Raw genomic sequence first — 18,388 nt, 5'->3', positions numbered from 1 at the left:
TATTTGAATGAGAACAATCTTTTTAAAGCAACATAAATATAATTTAAATGATATGTTAGTATTCTACTATGAAAAAATAACTTTATAATATAACAAGTTCTAAAATAATAATTACATCTAAAAAAGACTTCTAAACCTAAACAAAATTCAAACGCGGTTATTTTTTTTTAAATTTTATTAATTATAAAGAATTATGTTTTTAATTCAAAAAAATAATTTTGGTTTATAGTTAATTATTCAAACGCCATCTAATTTTTTTCAGATATAAATATTCCGTTAGTAGTTAATCTTTGGACGAATTCAATAGCCTTGATTTGTTGCATTTTTAAATAAATCATTTTGAAAATATAAAACTTTTATTATCATACTTTTACTTAAAAAATAATAATTATTGTTACGATTCCTTGTATATATGATTTATACTTCTTTGCTATTAATTAATTGTTATGTTTTATTCATTACTGTTTTTTCTTTTAATTATTGCTTTGATACGAAATGTCTTTCTGATATAACCTCTTATTTCTTTGATTGATTTGTATGAAATCACTTCAAATTTGTTTTTGCTTGATTTGTTATTTCTTTTTACATATTTGTAAGCCCTTGCCAATATATAATCTGATTTTATCTCTTACATTAATAATAAATAGTATTTAATTTGCTTGTAATAATGTATAAATATTTCTTCATATTTATAAATCTTTGCTAATACGTAGGTTTTTCATTTTCTACCGTTATTATAATTTTGTTTTACTTTTGTAATGATGTACCCTCGTAACTAATTGTAATTTTACGAATAATAAATATGGCTAGTAACTCCACTACTATTAGTAGTTTTTATTAAAATATTGTCTTATGATTTTAGGATAATGTATGATCTAGTTTATTATGAAAATTATAATTCACTGTCGAATTTATTTGTATATAGATTATACATTTATGATAATGATATTGAACGTTATTCTACATATTTGGAATTAGCAAGTATGTTTGGTTGGTACAATTGAGTATTTTTTAATAGCTTTTAGAACTTATAAATATAAATTACATTTTATGTTTTCTTCAAAAAATAATAAAGATGATATATCTTTTTTTAAAAATACTATGGCGAAACACATTTTGAAACTTCAACCCAAATTGCACCTAAATCTGATTTTAAAAAATATTTGAAAATTTATGGTCAAACAGTAACTAAATGAGTCTAACCTTCATAATCTCTAAAGGGCAACTTGAGGTCTAAATTAGCAACACCATTAGTAAAAGACATAAAATACATAAATATGCATTTTTAACTTGGCTTGGAATCACATTTATGCCCTTCAACTTTGGGCGTGCACAAGTAGACACGCATGTCCTACATGTCATCCTACATGTCATTTTTTGTCCTACGTGGTGTCCTACGTGTATTGTGCCATGTAGGACTCACGTGTTTTTTTATTTAAAAGCTGGATAGTTAAAGTGTTTTTTGTGCATTATGAGAGTTGGAGGTCAACGTCAAAATTTAAAGCCAAGTTTAGAATTCAATATATGTATTATGCCATTAATAAAATTAGAAAAGGATCGATTTTAAAGAGGTGATATAGACAATTTATCATAACACAAATATTAATGATTATTTTATGATTCGAATCCACAATAACATATAGATTGGCGGTTAGAAAGTTTAAAGTGATAAATATTGATGAACAAATCTATAGATTAATATACAATGTAAATATTATTCAGATCATCTTTATTTATGATTATATATAAGATTTAAATTTCATATTTTCTACTTATAAATCTTGTTTAAATAATTTAATAGTTATAAAACTTTGAACTTATAGAGTAAGCAATACATTAATCAAAGTGACGATGGCTACTTTGTTGTTGTATACAAAGTCTTTCGTTTTAGTCCTAACTTGACATTATAATGCTGTAAGATGAAATAATTACTTTTTAAAAAGGGCGAAATACATATAAATTTATATTAGGCATCGAAAGTTTTAAATACTTCAAACACAAAATGAAAATAAATGAGAAAATCACTTATTTTTTGGTGGATTTCTTTTCTAGAATGTTTACCTTTATATATTTTTTGCGGAGGAATTTTTTTTTATTAATGTTTTCAACTTACTTACCGAATATTGAAAAATAAATAAAAAAATAATACTCCTTCTTGTCTTAATTTATGTGTCATTTTTTTGTTTTTCGAGAGTTAAATAGTTTAAGTTTGACTGGAAATTTGTTATGGGAGTTTCAACTTTTTTTAAATGAAATATGTATATTTGTAAACTACGTAAAAAGTACCATAAGTAATAATAATTGATAACTCAAAATGCTTAAAAGATATATGAAAAATTTACGATCAAAGATAAATTTATTTAAATCTCAAAATTCAAAAAATACCACGTAGAATAGAAAACTGAAAGAGTACTTCTTTTTCATAAAATAATTTTCTTCAATACCAAAAACACCCTAATCCTTTTCAAATTTTCTTTAATACCTCTATTTAAAGTGGAGTAATTTAGTTTCAATTTCTCTTTATAAGGAAATTAATGAAAAAGATGAAATTTGAGTTCTCAAAAAAGTTGTTAGCATGAAGAGTGAAGCTAATCATAATAAACTATACCATCTTTCGTTTTATATTAGATAAACATTTTATTACAAAATATTTTTCTTATATTATTTGATCACTTATTAAATTAAAATATAATAATTATTTATATTATCCCTACAACTAATATAAAGAAAAATAAAATAATAAAATTAATCAATCTATTAATAATTTATTAATAACTGCTTAAAATAAAAAATGTCAATTTTTATTATAAAGTCAACTAGCACATACATTTTGAATAGTCATTTTGGATTTTTAAATCACATTTTTGTAAGGGCACTTTAAGAGAAACGTGGCATGATGGAAACCTATCACTACATTTGGTAAACTAGAGTTCCAAGTGACAAATCAAGAACAATGAAAAGTCCAATATAATTTGTCCTTTAAATTTTTAATTTTATTTTCTACCCACGTCATTATTTATATTGGATTTCGATTAAATTTTGAGTCGTGCAAAAAAATCCAAAAATAAAGGAAATTTATTCATGCAAATGTGCGTTTCAGACATGATATTTAATTAGAATCTGCTTGGATTGACAACTCTAATAAGGAATCAAAATATATTTGCATAAAGTAGGCTATTATACAATAATCTATAAGAAAATCACCGCCGCTTTTAAACAACAAATCAAGAGTAGGATCGAACAATGAACTCAAAACATTTATAAAAACAAGCCTACGATCAATTGTATAAAGAAATCATATCATATATATTTTAATTAAGAATTATTCTAAAGAAGTACAAAAGTCATTAACATTTCCATTAAAATAATGTAACTTAATATTTAAATTAAATAGTTAAATATTTTTATAATATTTTAATCTATAATAAGGGTAAAATCGTAATTCAACTTTTAACTTTTTTTGTTCCCTCTTATAATAATATATGATATGATATATAAGGAAAATACACAAGTACCATTTCAATCTATGCCTGAAATCCCAGAGACACACTTATACTATACTAAGGTCTTATTACCCCCTGAACTTATTTTATTAGTAGTTTTCTACCCCTTTTCGATCTACGTGGCACTAACTTGAAAAAAAATATCAACCAGCGTTGGACCCACAAAATAGTGTCACGTAGGACGAAAAGGGATAGAAAATTATTATTAAAATAAGTTCATGGGGTAATAGGACCTTAATATAGTATAAGTGTGTCTCTGAGATTTCGGGCATAGATTGAGGGGGTAATTGTGCATTATCCCATATATATATGATATTTTTTCCCGATGAATTGGATACCCTTACCACTATGTGGCTACGCCACTGTATATATACATAAAAAAATATTTTAATCATGTAGAAATAATGTATTTTCTGCCGAAAGGGATCCAAATCAACCCCATAGTATAATAAGGTGGCTCCACTCCTGGGCATTGGTTGATAGGAAGGAGACGATAAACTTGAAATGTCATTGAACTGTTATTTTTCATATGTACGTCGATTAAGAAAGTCATATTATTCAATTATAAAGAACCTTATTTTCCTATAGTTTTTTATTTATTTATATAAAGAATACTTAATTAGTGAATGTAGCCATGTGATATTAATGTGAATCCTGGAGTTAAATGTTCTTTTTAGGATTAATTTTGATATTTATTTTTTATTTCATTTTAGTAGGTTTTATTTGAAAATTAAAAAGTCACAAAAAAAAATCACATTTTAAGATAATTTTTTGGAAAATCCCTCTTTTATCCTTGCATAACAAACTTTGGACCACATTTTTCATTAATTTGGATAAAATCTCACATGCACTGAAAAGGGACATGAATTTTTGCAAATTGAAAAAGGGGACCATTTAAATTCTTGAGGGAAAAAATGTTGAGGCAATTCTTTTTTGGATTATTTTCATTAATGTTACACTTGCACTCTTGAATTTTCAATTAGTATTAAACATTTTTCTTCTCGAGAATTTATCAGAAACAATCTCTTTATATTTGAAGTAGGGATGAGATATGTGTATATTTTATCTTCTTCGAACCCCTTCTTTGTGAGACTAACTGGATACGTTGTTGTTATTGTCAGTGATGGAACCTACAAGTAGGGGCCCCATTTGACGAAAAACAACACTAGTCATACAAGATTAAAAATATATATTTTTTTTATGTATAAATAATAGATGTGTGGAGCTCCTTTTAACTTTTTTTTATATGTTTATTTCTTCATATTCCGAACCATGTGAACTGCAATAATATCTTTTTTAGTCTGGTTAGATTTGCCTCTTTTGTTCCACTCCAAAACCATATTGTTGCTTCTTTCCTTAGTATAGAATTGAATAATATCAAATTTCAACCAGCCCAAATTTTTCTTTTTCCTATCTCAATACAATAACAGTAAAATTCCTTGAATAACTTTTATTAGGTAATTGAAAGAAGTTTACACAATATAATTATACAAGAAATTTAATCACATAATTCAGCATGAACCAATGAGACATGATGTGTCTTTGTAAAGTCTTTCATGCTGTGTTTGAAGAACTGATTTATTTGCGAAGAAAAAATTACGATATGTAATTCAAATAAAGGAATAACTCTAATAAGCTGAAGGCCTATATAGTAACATTGTAAGGATGATCACCAAATGTTGCAACATTGCCTGGCCTTGAAAATACAATCTACAAAGGTAATTAAGAAGCAACACTTGATCAGCTGTTTTACTTCTCAAATTTGGTGAAATAGTTTCTACATATATACCTGATAATCTCCTACAGTGCGCGTTTTGAATCCAGCAGCACAGTAGTCAAAGTAGTACTCCCATGTCCTGATGAACTTGTCATCGAATCCCAAAGCACGAATTTGGCTAGTGACACAGAGTTATCAGTAGTTGATCAGTATCAGAATTTAGAACAGATCAAGCTACAAATGATTCATGAAGAGATCGAGTTTTACTTATATTGGCTTTGTTACCTTTTGTTATTCAGGAAGTTTTTTCGCCAACACCTCAGTGTTTGATAGTAATGAACTCCTATATCTTCCAGGTGCACTACACTGCATTTTTATCATTTATTAGATTCATTTTAAAGATCGACAAGCACGTCAGAACGAAATGACAAAATAAAGTACTCTTTGTTACCATAGTCTGGATGCAGAAGCCATGGCTGATGTTACGCGACTTAATGAAGGCACGCATACACCTGGGAATATATACTCGCTCAGGAAGCCTGAGCTGAGCCTGTATTCGTCATACATTGTGTCTGGCAGTGAAATGAACTAAAGAAAGCCAACACTTGTAGAAATCAGTACAAAGGAACAAGTGTAAGAAATGATATTATCTTAGTTCTTGTATTAACAAGAGCATTTGAGAGTGCTCAATTTTCTAATAATTGAACGAAAAAAGTGAACAAAGATTAAACTTTTGATTCATTACCTGCAGAACTAGAAGCCCGTCTTCTGCCAATGCTGACTCACAGCAACTAAAGAATTCCCCTATGAACTCGTGACCAACATGTTCTAACACCTCGCTGAAAATGATTAATTATTAGTACAATATAACACTGGCTCAACATGTTATGTGTAATACAATATGTACAAATGTTGATGGATTAAAGCTCACCATACTATAATCCTGTCATATTTGTCCTTATTTGGCATTTGGCGATAGTCACATAGGAGAAGTGTAATTTGATCCTGTCGAAAAAATTCAGTAAATTCAAATACTAATCCTGCTAATCATATGTTAGCTTGTTCGGGAGCTCTTTATAATTTGCGTCAGTTTATAGCAATCATACTATCATACCTGAAGACCTGCTTGCTCAACTCTCAACTGTGCATACTCCAGTTGTTGCTCGGAGAGAGATATACCGGTATATTTACATCCTGTTTTCTTGACAACTTCAATGGCAAAACCTCCCCATCCAAATCCAATCTCTAGAATGTGATGTTCTTTGCTGATTTTTGCCTAAATAGAACAGAATCATTACCAAATTTATGTCGAAAAAAGTGAAGACTTTTACTTAGTTGATGATGACTTACCTTTTCGATGAGAACAGACATCTTTCTCCGCTGTGCAACTTTAAGATCTTCATCCTCACTCTACAAAAAAAAAAGAAAGAAAATTAGATAGCAGGACAGAAACGTAGAACGTTTGAAAGTTCGAGAGCTAACCTTGAATATTGCACATGAGTATAGCATTGTCTCATCCATAAAGAGTGAGAAGAGTTCATTGCTCTGGAATGAAACAATTAACACCAAAATGCTTAGCATCTATACGCCATAGCAACTAGCAAAATCATACACTAGAATTGAGTAGTTCAATTACCAGGTCATAATGACGAGATATATTCCTACGAGCCTGAGTCAGGGTGTTCCGATTTGAAACATGACGAATAAAATATGTTGCAGATGATAGTGCTGCTGTATAAAACAGTGGTGTCCACCAGCCTCTAGAGCGATGAAAAGTCATGAAGAGCTTTAACTTGTGAACTGAAGTTAACATTTCTTGATTCAAAGTCAGTAAACTATTTTACCTCTTCTTGTTAGATGTTTTAACAGATGCTTTCAAATCTCTGTTGGCAATAAATATCTGCGAAAACAACTCAGGGAAGCTTCGTACCAACAAAAAGCTATTTACAAAGATATCGAGTCATTTCCTTACCATGATAAGATTAAGAAGACCCTTGTTCTTATCAACGAAAGAAAAATCTCCATGAATAAAAGCATCAGCAAGACCTACGTCAGCTCGAGTTGCAACCTGTAACAGATTGGAAACTTTTCAACTCTTTTGGGTTAAGTTTTTATCACTTGTAGGGGCAAAAGGGAATTTCATTTTACCTTCCAGTAAAACTGCATACTATGAACTGTAAGCGAAACTTTGAGAGAGCATTTCCCCTCCGTGCCTTGGAACGTGAAAGTTGAACCTCCTTCTTCCAACAAGCTGCATATCGAAACATATAAAACCATCATCCAGATATCAAAAATCTCCGAGTAGAACAAAATATATCACAATTCACACACTAGATTTGTCTTGCAGCATGATTTTCGACTAGTATATGATTTTTGAGCCAAAGATATTGAACAAAAAGAAGTGTACTTTCTAAATAAAGAAGGTCATTCTGCGTTACACTACCATTCAAATAACAAGATCATGGGTGTGATAAAATAAGAAATAAACAAATTGTCAGACATGTCTCTGCTGCTATTTTTGGGATCAGCACTCACATTATGCATCCTGTTTGGATGAAATTTTTGAAAAATCTCATAACGAGATGGCGTGCGCCTGTTTCAGTCCATGTTGGTAACAATTCCATTTGAAGCAACCACACCAACCTGAGGAGAATGAAAGGTAGACAACAACCCTTGGAGTAATAGAGAGAGCTTCAAAAAGTCCAGAGAAAGAAGTTTTATTGTTTCATAGAGTGTGTAATGTGAACTATTCTTTTGGCCAAATGGAGTCCTTTCTATATAGACATAAGCCTCTATTCCAATATCTGGATACAAGATCATTCTAGATAGATATAAGCCTATTTTCCAACATCTAGATACAATAATATCATCCTATATAGACATAAGTCTATTTTCCAATATCTAGATGCAATAATATCATCCTATATAGACATAAGCCTATTATCCATATCTAGATAGAAGATCGTCCTTGGAGGCAAAGTTACACAAGGCCGTTAGAGTGGGTAAAAGTCTCAAATTGGTTGGGAATGGACTGGTGGTCTCCTTATATTGACTTGGACAATCTTCCCCTCCTGAGCTAACTTTTGGGGATGAGTTAGGCGCACGTGTCATATGTTAACATGGTATCAGAGCCAGGTCTATCTCCGTTTGGGCTCCCGATCCACGCATCAGTTGGGCCTGGGCATGAAAGGAGGTTTTAGAGTTGGTAAAAGTCCCACATTGGCTATGGAATGGACTAGTGGTCTCCTTATATGGACTTGGACAATTCTCACCTCATGAGCTAGCTTTTGGGGTGGAGTTAGACTCGGGTGTCATAATACATAAATGTGTCCTTTAACGTTTATGTTTTTTAACTTTGAGTGTGAACAACTAGACCGTTAAACTTGTATAAAGTTGAACAAATAGAAACATAAGTCCTACGTGACATAATACATAGTGGTGGTAATTCGTTTGCATAGTTGGTCATTTGCCTTTGTGAACTTGATTGGTTCAATCCCTCCTATAAATAGGGTTGTTGCTATTCTCTTCAAACACACCAACAAGAGCAATTTTTCCTCTCAAGTCTCATCGTTCTCCTCCTCCTCCTTCATTGAGAGTATTTCGTGTTGGAAAATAATTATATGAACCTCTTCTTCGGAGTGATCTTATAATGCAGGATATAAGGCATAAAAAATTGAGATATTCCTATGAAAATTTGTAGTACTAAGTCCAATATCTAATACAAAATTCATAAATTTTAAAAATAAAACAAAAAACTCAATTCACCATCCAAAAATCCAAAAAAATATGGATTTTCGTTTTGAATTTGAAACAGCAGTTTTTCTCATAAATAATTTCAGCCTTGAGTCATCTTCAGTGGTGTAACTGAACTATCACCAAATGTTTGTCGAAATACATCTGAACTGTAGGTTCTTTGGGTTTCATACCTGGAATTTCTAGTAGAAAAAGTGAATAACTGATACTACAGGTAAATATTTGGCGGTAGTCACTACAACAAAAATAGTTTAGTGGCAATAAATATACACATAAACAAAGAATGCTTAGCCTTTATCTAACTAATTGTCATTGGATACAATTTTGCTATATGCATTAAGAACATTTACAAAGAGTGTTAATTTTCGCTAAGAGTACATATTTAGCTGCAACTAAGTATTGTCATTAATCAATTACCGCTAACGATCATTTTTTGTATAATGAGTTCATGTAGAAAATTCACACCCCTAATATTTCAGGTGTAAACCTAAAAAAAACTGAGATATTTTAAATGTGTTTTTAATCCTTAACTCTGAAAACAATAATATATTCAGTATAATTTTATGAGATCTAAAAATATGACAAGTAATACCATTCCAAAACCACATTGTTGCTTCTTTCCTTAGTATATAATTGAATAATATCAAATTTCAACCTGCCCAAATTTTTCCTTTTCCTATCTCAATACAATAACAGTAAAATCCTTGAATAACTTTTATTAGGTAATTGACAGAAGTTTACACAATATAATTATACAAGAAATTTAATCACATAATTCAGCATGAACCAATGAGACATGATATGTCTTTGTGAAGTCTTTCATGCTGTGTTTGAAGAACTGATTTATTTGCGAAGAAAAAATTACGATATATAATCCAAATAAAGGAATAACTCTAATAAGCTGAAGGCCTATATAGTAACATTGTAAGGATGATCACCAAATGTTGCAACATTGCCTGGCCTTGAAAATACAATCTACAAAGGTAATTAAGAAGCAACACTCGATCAGTTGTTTTAGCGAAACAGTTTCAACGTTCATAGTTTTTTTTAAAAAAAAATTTGGAATATATACCTGATAATCTCCTAGCGTGCGCGTTTTGAATCCAGCAGCACAGTAGTCAAAGTAGTACTCCCATGTCCTGATGAACTTGTCATCGAATCCCAAAGCACGAATTCGGCTAGTGACACAGAGTTATCAATAGTTGAGTATCAGAATTTAGAACAGATCAAGCTACAAATGATTCATGAAGAAATCGAGTTTTACTTATATTGGCTTTGTTACCTTTTGTTATTCAGGAAGTTTTTTCGCCAACATTTCAGTGTCTTATAGTAATGAATTCCTATATCTTCCAGGTGCACTACACTGCATTTTATATCATTTATCATCATATGTTTTCAGAAAGAAATGATTTTGAAAGATTGACAAGCACGCTGGTGCAAAATCACAAAATAAACTCTTTGTTACCATAGTCTTGATGCAGCAGCCATAGCTGATGTTACTCGGCTTAGCGCAGGCAGACATGCACCGGGGAATATATACTCTTTTATGAAGTCTGAGCTTTGTACGTATTCAGCATACCTCGTGTCTGGCATTGAAATGAACTAAGGGAATCCAACACTAGTGAGAAGCAGCATAAAGAAACAAGGGCAACAAAACAATGGAAAATAAACCTCGTGTTAGAAGAAGAAAAGCCTGCCTTAGTTCATGTATGTATTGTTTTGTTTATTAACTAGGGAAGACGGAAAAGTTCAGTAAGGTACATATACTAGAACAAGTCTAAACAAACTGGACTGTGTTGAGGGGTCACTTTGATTCATTACCTGCAGAACTAGAAGTCCATCCTCTGCCAATGCTGACTCACAGCAACTAAAGAATTCCCCTATGAACTCGTGACCAACATGTTCTAACACCTCGCTGAAAATGATTAATTATTAGTACAATATAACACTGGCTCAACATGTTATGTGTAATACAATATGTACAAATGTTGATGGATTAAAGCTCACCATACTATAATCCTGTCATATTTGTCCTTATTTGGCATTTGGCGATAGTCACATAGGAGAAGTGTAATTTGATCCTGTCGAAAAAATTCAGTAAATTCAAATACTAATCCTGCTAATCATATGTTAGCTTGTTCGGGAGCTCTTTATAATTTGCGTCAGTTTATAGCAATCATACTATCATACCTGAAGACCTGCTTGCTCAACTCTCAACTGTGCATACTCCAGTTGTTGCTCGGAGAGAGATATACCGGTATATTTACATCCTGTTTTCTTGACAACTTCANGCGAAAAATTCAGTAAATTGAAATACTAATCCTGCTAATCATATGTTAGCTTGTTCGGGAACTCTTTATAAATTGCGTCAGTTTATAGCAATCATACTGTCATACCTGAAGACCTGCTTGCTCAACTCTCAACTGTGCATACTCCAGTTGTTGCTCGGAGAGAGATATACCGGTATATTTACATCCTGTTTGCTTGACAACTTCAACGGCAAAACCTCCCCATCCAAATCCAATCTCTAGAATGTGATGTTCTTTGCTGATTTTTGCCTAAACAGAACAGTATCATCAAAAAAAGTGAAGACTTTTACTTAGTTGATGATGACTTACCTTTTCGATGAGAACAGACATCTTTCTCCGCTGTGCAACTTTAAGATCTTCATCCTCACTCTACAAAAAAAAAGAAAGAAAATTAGATAACAGGACAGAAACGTAGAGCGTTTGAAAGTTCGAGAGCTAACCTTGAATATTGCACATGAGTATAGCATTGTCTCATCCATAAAGAGTGAGAAGAGTTCATTGCTCTGAAATGAAACAATTAACACTAAAATTCTTAGCATCTATACGCCATAGCAACTAGCAAAATCATACACTAGAATTGAGTAGTTCAATTACCAGGTCATAATGACGAGATATATTCCTACGAGCCTGAGTCAGGGTGTTTCGATTTGAAACATGACGAATAAAATATGTTGCAGATGATAGTGCTGCTGTATAAAACAGTGGTGTCCACCAGCCTCTAGAGCGATGAAAAGTCATGAAGAGCTTTAACATGTGAACAGAAGTTAACATTTCTTGATTCAAAGTCAGTAAACTATTTTACCTCTTCTTGTTAGATGTTTTAACAGATGCTTTCAAATCTCTGTTGGCAATAAATATCTGCAAAAAGAACTCAGGGAAGCTAAGTACCAACAAAAAGCTATTTACAAAGATATCGAGTCATTTCCTTACCATGATAAGATTAAGAAGACCCTTGTTCTTATCAACGAAAGAAAAATCTCCATGAATAAAAGCATCAGCAAGACCTACGTCAGCTCGAGTTGCAACCTGTAACAGATTGGAAACATTTCAACTTTTTTGGGTTAAGTTTTTATCACTTGTAGGGGCAAATGGGAATTTCATTTTACCTTCCAGTAAAACTGCATACTATGAACTGTAAGCGAAACTTTGAGAGAGCATTTCCCCTCCGTGCCTTGGAACGTGAAAGTTGAACCTCCTTCTTCCAACAAGCTGCATATCGAAACATATAAAACCATCATCCAGATATCAAAAATCTCCGAGTAGAACAAAATATGTCACAATTCACACACTAGATTTGTCTTGCAGCATGATTTTCGACTAGTATATGATTTTTGAGCCAAAGATATTGAACAAAAAGAAGTGTACTTTCTAAATAAAGAAGGTCATTCTGCGTTACACTACCATTCAAATAACAAGATCATGGGTGTGATAAAATAAGAAATAAACAAATTGTCAGACATGTCTCTGCTGCTATTTTTGGGATCAGCACTCACATTATGCATCCTGTTTGGATGAAATTTTTGAAAAATCTCATAACGAGATGGCGTGCGCCTGTTTCAGTCCATGTTGGTAACAATTCCATTTGAAGCAACCACACCAACCTGAGGAGAATGAAAGGTAGANATGGGAATTTCATTTTACCTTCCAGTAAAACTGCATACTATGAACTGTAAGCGAAACTTTGAGAGAGCATTTCCCCTCCGTGCCTTGGAACGTGAAAGTTGAACCTCCTTCTTCCAACAAGCTGCATATCGAAACATATAAAACCATCATCCAGATATCAAAAATCTCCGAGTAGAACAAAATATATCGCAATTTACACGCTAGATTTGTCTTGCAGCATGATTTTCGACTAGTATATGATTTTTGAGCCAAAGATATTGAACAAAAAGAATGTGTACTTTCTAAATAAAGAAGGTCATTCTGCGTTACGCTACTATTCAAATAACAAGATCATGGATATGATAAAATAAGAAATAAACAAATTGTCAGACATGTCTCTGCTGCTATTTTTGGGATCAGCACTCACATTATGCATCCTGTTTGGATGAAATTTTTGAAAAATCTCGTAACGAGATGGCGTGCGCCTGTTTCAGTCCATGTTGGTAACAATTCCATTTGAAGCAACCACACCAACCTGAGGAGAATGAAAGGTAGAGAATCACACTAAGGACTAACAGAGAGAGCTTCAAAAAGTCCAGAGAAAGAAGTTTTATTGTTTCATAGAGTGTGTAATGTGAACTATTCTTTTGGCCAAATGGAGTCCATCCTATATAGACATAAGCCTCTTTTCCAATATATAGATACAATAATATCATCCTATATAGACATAAGCCTATTTTCCAATATCTAAATGCAATAATATCATCCTATATAGACATAAGCCTATTATCCATATCTAGATAGAAGAACGTCCTCGGAGGATAAACAAGGCCGTCAGAGTGGGTAAAAGTCTCACATTTGTTAGGTGCACGTGTCATATCTTCACATGGTATCAGAGCCAGGTCCATCTCCATTTGGGCTCCCACATTGGCTATGGAATGGACTGGTGTTCTTCTTATATGGACTTGGATTTTCTAGTAGAAAAAGTGAATAACTGATACTACAGGTAAATATTTGGCGGTAGTCACTACAACAAAAATAGTTTAGTGGCAATAAATATTCACATTAACAAAGAATGCTTAGCCTTTATCTAACTAATTGTCATTGGATACAATTTTGCTATATGCATTAAGAACATTTATAAAGAGTGTTAATTGTCGCTAAAAATACATATTAGCTGCAACTAAGTTATTGTCATTAATCAATTACCGCTAACGATCATTTTTTGTATAATGAGTTCATGTAGAAAATTCACACCCCTGATAGTTCAGGTGTAAACCTAAAAAAACCTGAGATATTTTAAATGTGTTTTTAATCCTTAAACTCTGAAAACAACAATATATTCAGTATAATTCCATGAGATCTAAAAATATGACAAGTAATAACAATTTTAATAACAAAATAGAAACAAATTTCCAAACAAGCCACATGAGTAGGAGTGATACATATGAGAGATAAAAGTCTTTAGATAGTTGAAAAACAAGGTATAAGCAAGTCTCCGAACACTAAATTTTTGTCCACCACCCCTAACGTCGAGATGGTAAAAAAGAGAGTAGAGTAACTAATACTCTCTCTGTCTCGATCTGCTTGTCATTATTTTTTTAATTCATTTAAAAAAGAATATCTCTTTTTATTGGCAATTTGTTGATTCTAACTTTCTACGTAACATGTTTAAAACCACAAAATTAAAGAACATTTTGATTCATTCATTACTAAAAAAATTACTATTTTCCTATTAAAATTTTTCATTAAAATTTTTACGGCCGGGCTAATCGGATGTATATTTTGATTGAAACGATGAGAACATTAAAAAAAAAGTAAAGCAGATGAAAAAAATTAGGAATTTATTTTCCACTATGTGTTTTCGTAGTGAGCTGGTTCAGTGGGAAAATAAGTGGAAAAATCATGTTTTATAATACAATTATTTTACTCGTGGTGAAAAAATCTTTGTTTCTGGCTGTATGTGATTTGACATATCTTTAATTTACGATCATAATATTCAAAAGTCTCTTCTCTATTTTTTGAACTTCTCGTAACATTATGCATATCAAGAAGGAAGAATCTTATTGGAGGCAAAAGTCTGGTATGAAATGGTTCTCTGATGGTGATAACAATACAAATTTTTTTCATTCTGTGATCAACTCTAAAAGGAAGAAGTTGACCATCACAAGGATTAAAAAGGAAGATGGAACTTGGATTGACAATATTTCAGACATTGCTGATGAAGCCATTCAGTTTTTTGAAAAGCAATTTACTGAAGAATCGGTAAGCAATGACACTACCCCTCTAAGATATATCCCTAGAGTGATTGATGAGGTTGACAACAATGCCCTAGTGATCATTCCAACTTTAGATGAGGTAAAAAAGGTAGTTTTTTCAATGAATGCGAGCAGTGCTCCTGGACCAGATGGATTCACAGGTAAGTTCTTTCAACATTGCTGGAATATTATTGCTCAAGATCTTTATACTGTGATTCTGGAATTTTTCAATGGAAAGCAGCTTCCCAGGTCATTTTCTCACTCCTCTCTTGTATTAATTCCTAAGATTGATTGCCCTCAAGAATTTACTGATTTTAGACCAATTAGTCTTAGTAATGTCATTAACAAGATTATTTCTAAACTGCTTAATAACAGACTTACTCCCCTTATGAGCAAGATCATTTCCCCTAATCAGTCAGGTTTCATGAAGAATAGATCTATTTCCGATAATATAATCCTTACTCAAGAACTTGTTCACAATATGAAAAGGCCTAATATTAATGGTAATGTCATTTTTAAACTAGATATGACCAAAGCTTTTGATAGGGTCTCTTGGAATTATATTTGTCTAATCATGAGACGCTTTGGCTTTTCTGAGATTTGGATTGACTTAATTCAGAGATTAACTTCCAATAATTGGTATTCTATTAATATTAATGGAGTTAGACATGGATTTTTTAAATCCACTAGAGGATTAAAACAAGGTGATCCTCTTTCTCCTTCTCTCTTTATCATTGGCGCTGAACTTCTTTCTAGAATGATGGATTACCTTCCTATGGATAACTTCATTCCTTTTTCTGCAGATATAGGATCTCCAATGATAACACATCTTAGTTATGCGGATGATACCATCCTCTTCTCATCTGGTGATATACTTTCCATTTCGATGATGATGAAGAAGCTTGAGCTCTATGAATTAGTTTCGGGTCAACTTGTTATTAAAAGAAAATCTTCTTTTTTGGTTTCTTCTAATACTCCTCAGGGAATCATTGATGATATTAGACTCATGACTGGTTACTCTCATTCCCATTTTCCCTTTACTTATCTTGGTTGTCCTATCTTTTCGGGGAGAAAAAAGATCGAATACTTCGGTAATATGGTTGCCAAAATTATTAAAAGAATTCATGGGTGGCAGGGTAAAATGTTATCTTTTGGAGGAAGGGCTGTCCTTATTAAATCTGTTCTTCATTCCCTTCCCTTGCATATTAAATCTGCTGTTTATCCTCCTAAAACCACTCTTGATCTTATTGAAAAAGCTTTTGCTAATTTCTTTTGGGGTAGCTCTAATGATAAGAATAGTTATCATTGTATTAAATGGCAAAATCTTTGTTACCCCAAAAATGAAAGTGGAGTGGGATTTAGATCTCTTCATGATACTTGTATCTCTTTTTCTGTCAAAGCTTGGTGGACTTTTAGAACTTCTAATTCTATTTTGAAAATTTTTTTGCAGGCAAAGTATTGTAAAAGATATAATCCCATTGCAAGAAAAAAAAGTTATACGCAGTCACATCACTGGAGAAGGATAATGGATGTCAAGAATGAAGCTGAGCAACATATATTTTGGAAACTTGGCAAGGGCAACTTATCATTTTTGTATGATAATTGGACCAACAAAGGAGCCTTGTCTAATATCGTCCAACAAGGAAATAAACCTATGAAGATCAAAGTGTCGGATTTCATTAATCAAAACCAATGGAACTTGTCAAAGCNACTTTTGCTTATTTCTTTTGGGGTAGCTCGAATGATAAGAATAGTTATCATTGGATTAAATGGCAAAATCTTTGTTACCCCAAAAATGAAAGTGGAGTGGGATTTAGATCTCTTCATGATACTTGTATCTCTTTTTCTGTCAAAGCTTGGTGGACTTTTAGAACTTCTAATTCTATTTTTGAAAATTTTTTTGCAGGCAAAGTATTGTAAAAGATATCATCCCATTGCAAGAAAAAAAAGTTATACGCAGTCACATCACTGGAGAAGGCTAATGGATGTCAAGACTGAAGCTGAGCAACATATATTTTGGAAACTTGGCAAGGGCAACTTATCATTTTGGTATGATAATTGGACCAACAAAGGAGCCTTGTCTAATATCGTCCAACAAGGAAATAAACCTATGAAGATCAAAGTGTCGGATTTCATTAATCAAAACCAATGGAACTTGTCGAAGCTGAATTCTGTTTTGCTTGCTAATATAGTCTCTGAGGTTCAGGATATCAAGTTTGATCTTCAAAGTGTTGATTATCCTATTTGGCTCCCTGACCAGTCAGGCTTATTCTCTAGCAAGTCTGCGTGGCAAAATATCAGGAAGTCCAGGGCTAGTTTTTTAACAAGCAGAATGATGTGGCACAACAAAATTCCTTTCAAAGTCTCATTCTTCATGCTTAGGTTACTCGAAGGTAAATTAGCAACCGATGAAGCACTTTGCCGATTTAAGGTTCATGGACCCTCAAAATGCTATTGTTGTACAGAGGGAGCCAATGAAACTATAAATCATTTGTTTGGAGACGGAAACATTGCATGTATTCTTTGGAAATATTTCTCAAATGCTTGTGGAATCCTTCACAACTCTAATGAGAATGTCAGGGCGAAGATTATTAGATGATGGTTGATCAAACCTGTCAACAAAGTTCATGAACTCCTTCTCCAGAGTCTGCCATCTCTTATTTGCTGGGAAACTTGGAAGTATAGGTGCAATTTCAAACATGAAGGTGTTAGAATTCCTATTCCTAGAATCATTGATCAAATCTCCAACCTCCTCTATTTGATTATTAATTCTCAATTTCCAGAACTTCCACTTTCACCTTCTATTATCAGTATCTCTCATCTCATAGATCACATCACTCCAAAGCTTGAAATTAAATTGGTGAAATGGAAGAGACCAAACTACAATGAGCTAAAATTGAATGTGGATTGTTGAATGCCTTGAATCGGACCCGTTACAAACAGAAAGGACGGGGGTCTGGAAAAGATGATATCTCTCAGTTCTTTGGACAGCAAGGGATTCAGCTGGTCGGGAAAAGATGGAGTCTTGCGGGTCTGGAAGGGTTCAAATCTGATTCTGAAAGGTGTCATGCGTGGTACTTTGTATTTTCTACAAGGTTCCACGGTTACAGGTTCAGCCCATGTTGCATCGTCAGAAGTTCACCAGGAGGATATGACTAAGTTATGGCACATGAGACTTGGTCATATGGGTGAAAGAGGGATGCAAATTCTGTCAAAGGAGGATCTTCTTGCTGGTCATAAGGTTAA

General features: G+C 32.5%; 2 protein-coding genes across 4 annotated transcripts; both read right to left on the bottom strand.

The window, feature by feature from the left end:
• Positions 1 to 4,927: 4,927 nt before the first annotated feature.
• On the bottom strand, positions 4,928 to 7,993 carry LOC107029551 (tuberculostearic acid methyltransferase UfaA1-like). Its single transcript, XM_015230984.2, has 14 exons — positions 7,756 to 7,993; positions 7,369 to 7,471; positions 7,193 to 7,288; positions 7,065 to 7,120; positions 6,857 to 6,980; positions 6,703 to 6,765; positions 6,571 to 6,630; positions 6,335 to 6,496; positions 6,152 to 6,225; positions 5,966 to 6,059; positions 5,672 to 5,808; positions 5,506 to 5,586; positions 5,293 to 5,398; positions 4,928 to 5,213 (listed from the first exon to the last, which is right to left on the bottom strand). The coding sequence occupies exons 1-14, from the start codon at positions 7,842 to 7,844 to the stop codon at positions 5,148 to 5,150; spliced, it is 1,311 nt and encodes a 436-aa protein (XP_015086470.1). The 5' UTR covers positions 7,845 to 7,993; the 3' UTR covers positions 4,928 to 5,147.
• Positions 7,994 to 9,663: 1,670 nt separating this feature from the next.
• LOC107029552 (tuberculostearic acid methyltransferase UfaA1-like) lies at positions 9,664 to 12,901 on the bottom strand. Of its 3 annotated transcripts, none has more exons than XM_015230985.2 (15): positions 12,776 to 12,901; positions 12,389 to 12,491; positions 12,213 to 12,308; positions 12,085 to 12,140; positions 11,877 to 12,000; positions 11,723 to 11,785; positions 11,592 to 11,651; positions 11,450 to 11,531; positions 11,164 to 11,243; positions 10,981 to 11,054; positions 10,795 to 10,888; positions 10,439 to 10,575; positions 10,256 to 10,336; positions 10,046 to 10,151; positions 9,664 to 9,948 (listed from the first exon to the last, which is right to left on the bottom strand). In XM_015230985.2, exons 1-15 carry the CDS (start codon positions 12,862 to 12,864, stop codon positions 9,883 to 9,885), a joined length of 1,311 nt encoding a protein of 436 aa, XP_015086471.1. In that variant the 5' UTR covers positions 12,865 to 12,901; the 3' UTR covers positions 9,664 to 9,882. The 3 variants fall into 3 exon arrangements, with proteins under 3 accessions (XP_015086471.1, XP_027775318.1, XP_015086472.1); XM_027919517.1 differs by having other exon boundaries at positions 11,164 to 11,258; positions 11,465 to 11,531; XM_015230986.2 differs by lacking the exon at positions 11,164 to 11,243 and having other exon boundaries at positions 11,370 to 11,531.
• Positions 12,902 to 18,388: the final 5,487 nt, after the last annotated feature.

The sequence above is a fragment of the Solanum pennellii genome, chromosome 9 (genome assembly GCF_001406875.1).
Source record: "Solanum pennellii chromosome 9, SPENNV200".
In the NCBI taxonomy this organism is placed as follows: Eukaryota; Viridiplantae; Streptophyta; class Magnoliopsida; order Solanales; family Solanaceae; genus Solanum; species Solanum pennellii.
The sequence above is the reverse complement of the archived record's forward strand: the minus strand, read 5'-3'. Positions and strand labels throughout refer to the sequence as shown.

Bases quoted from the DNA above. Each gene is read 5' to 3' on its own strand.
- LOC107029551 (XM_015230984.2), bottom strand. From the start codon at position 7,844: ATGGAATTGTTACCAACATGGACTGAAACAGGCGCACGCCATCTCGTT. The intron at 7,121-7,192 runs GTAAGGAAATGA...TTGTTTTCGCAG, and splicing joins GTCTTCTTAATCTTATCATG to ATATTTATTGCCAACAGAGA. The intron at 6,226-6,334 runs GTATGATAGTAT...TTTTTTCGACAG, and splicing joins TTGAGCAAGCAGGTCTTCAG to GATCAAATTACACTTCTCCT.
- LOC107029552 (XM_015230986.2), bottom strand. From the start codon at position 12,864: ATGGAATTGTTACCAACATGGACTGAAACAGGCGCACGCCATCTCGTT. The intron at 10,889-10,980 runs GTGAGCTTTAAT...AATCATTTTCAG, and splicing joins TATGACAGGATTATAGTATG to CGAGGTGTTAGAACATGTTG. The intron at 10,337-10,438 runs GTAACAAAGAGT...TATAAAATGCAG, and splicing joins GCTGCTGCATCAAGACTATG to TGTAGTGCACCTGGAAGATA.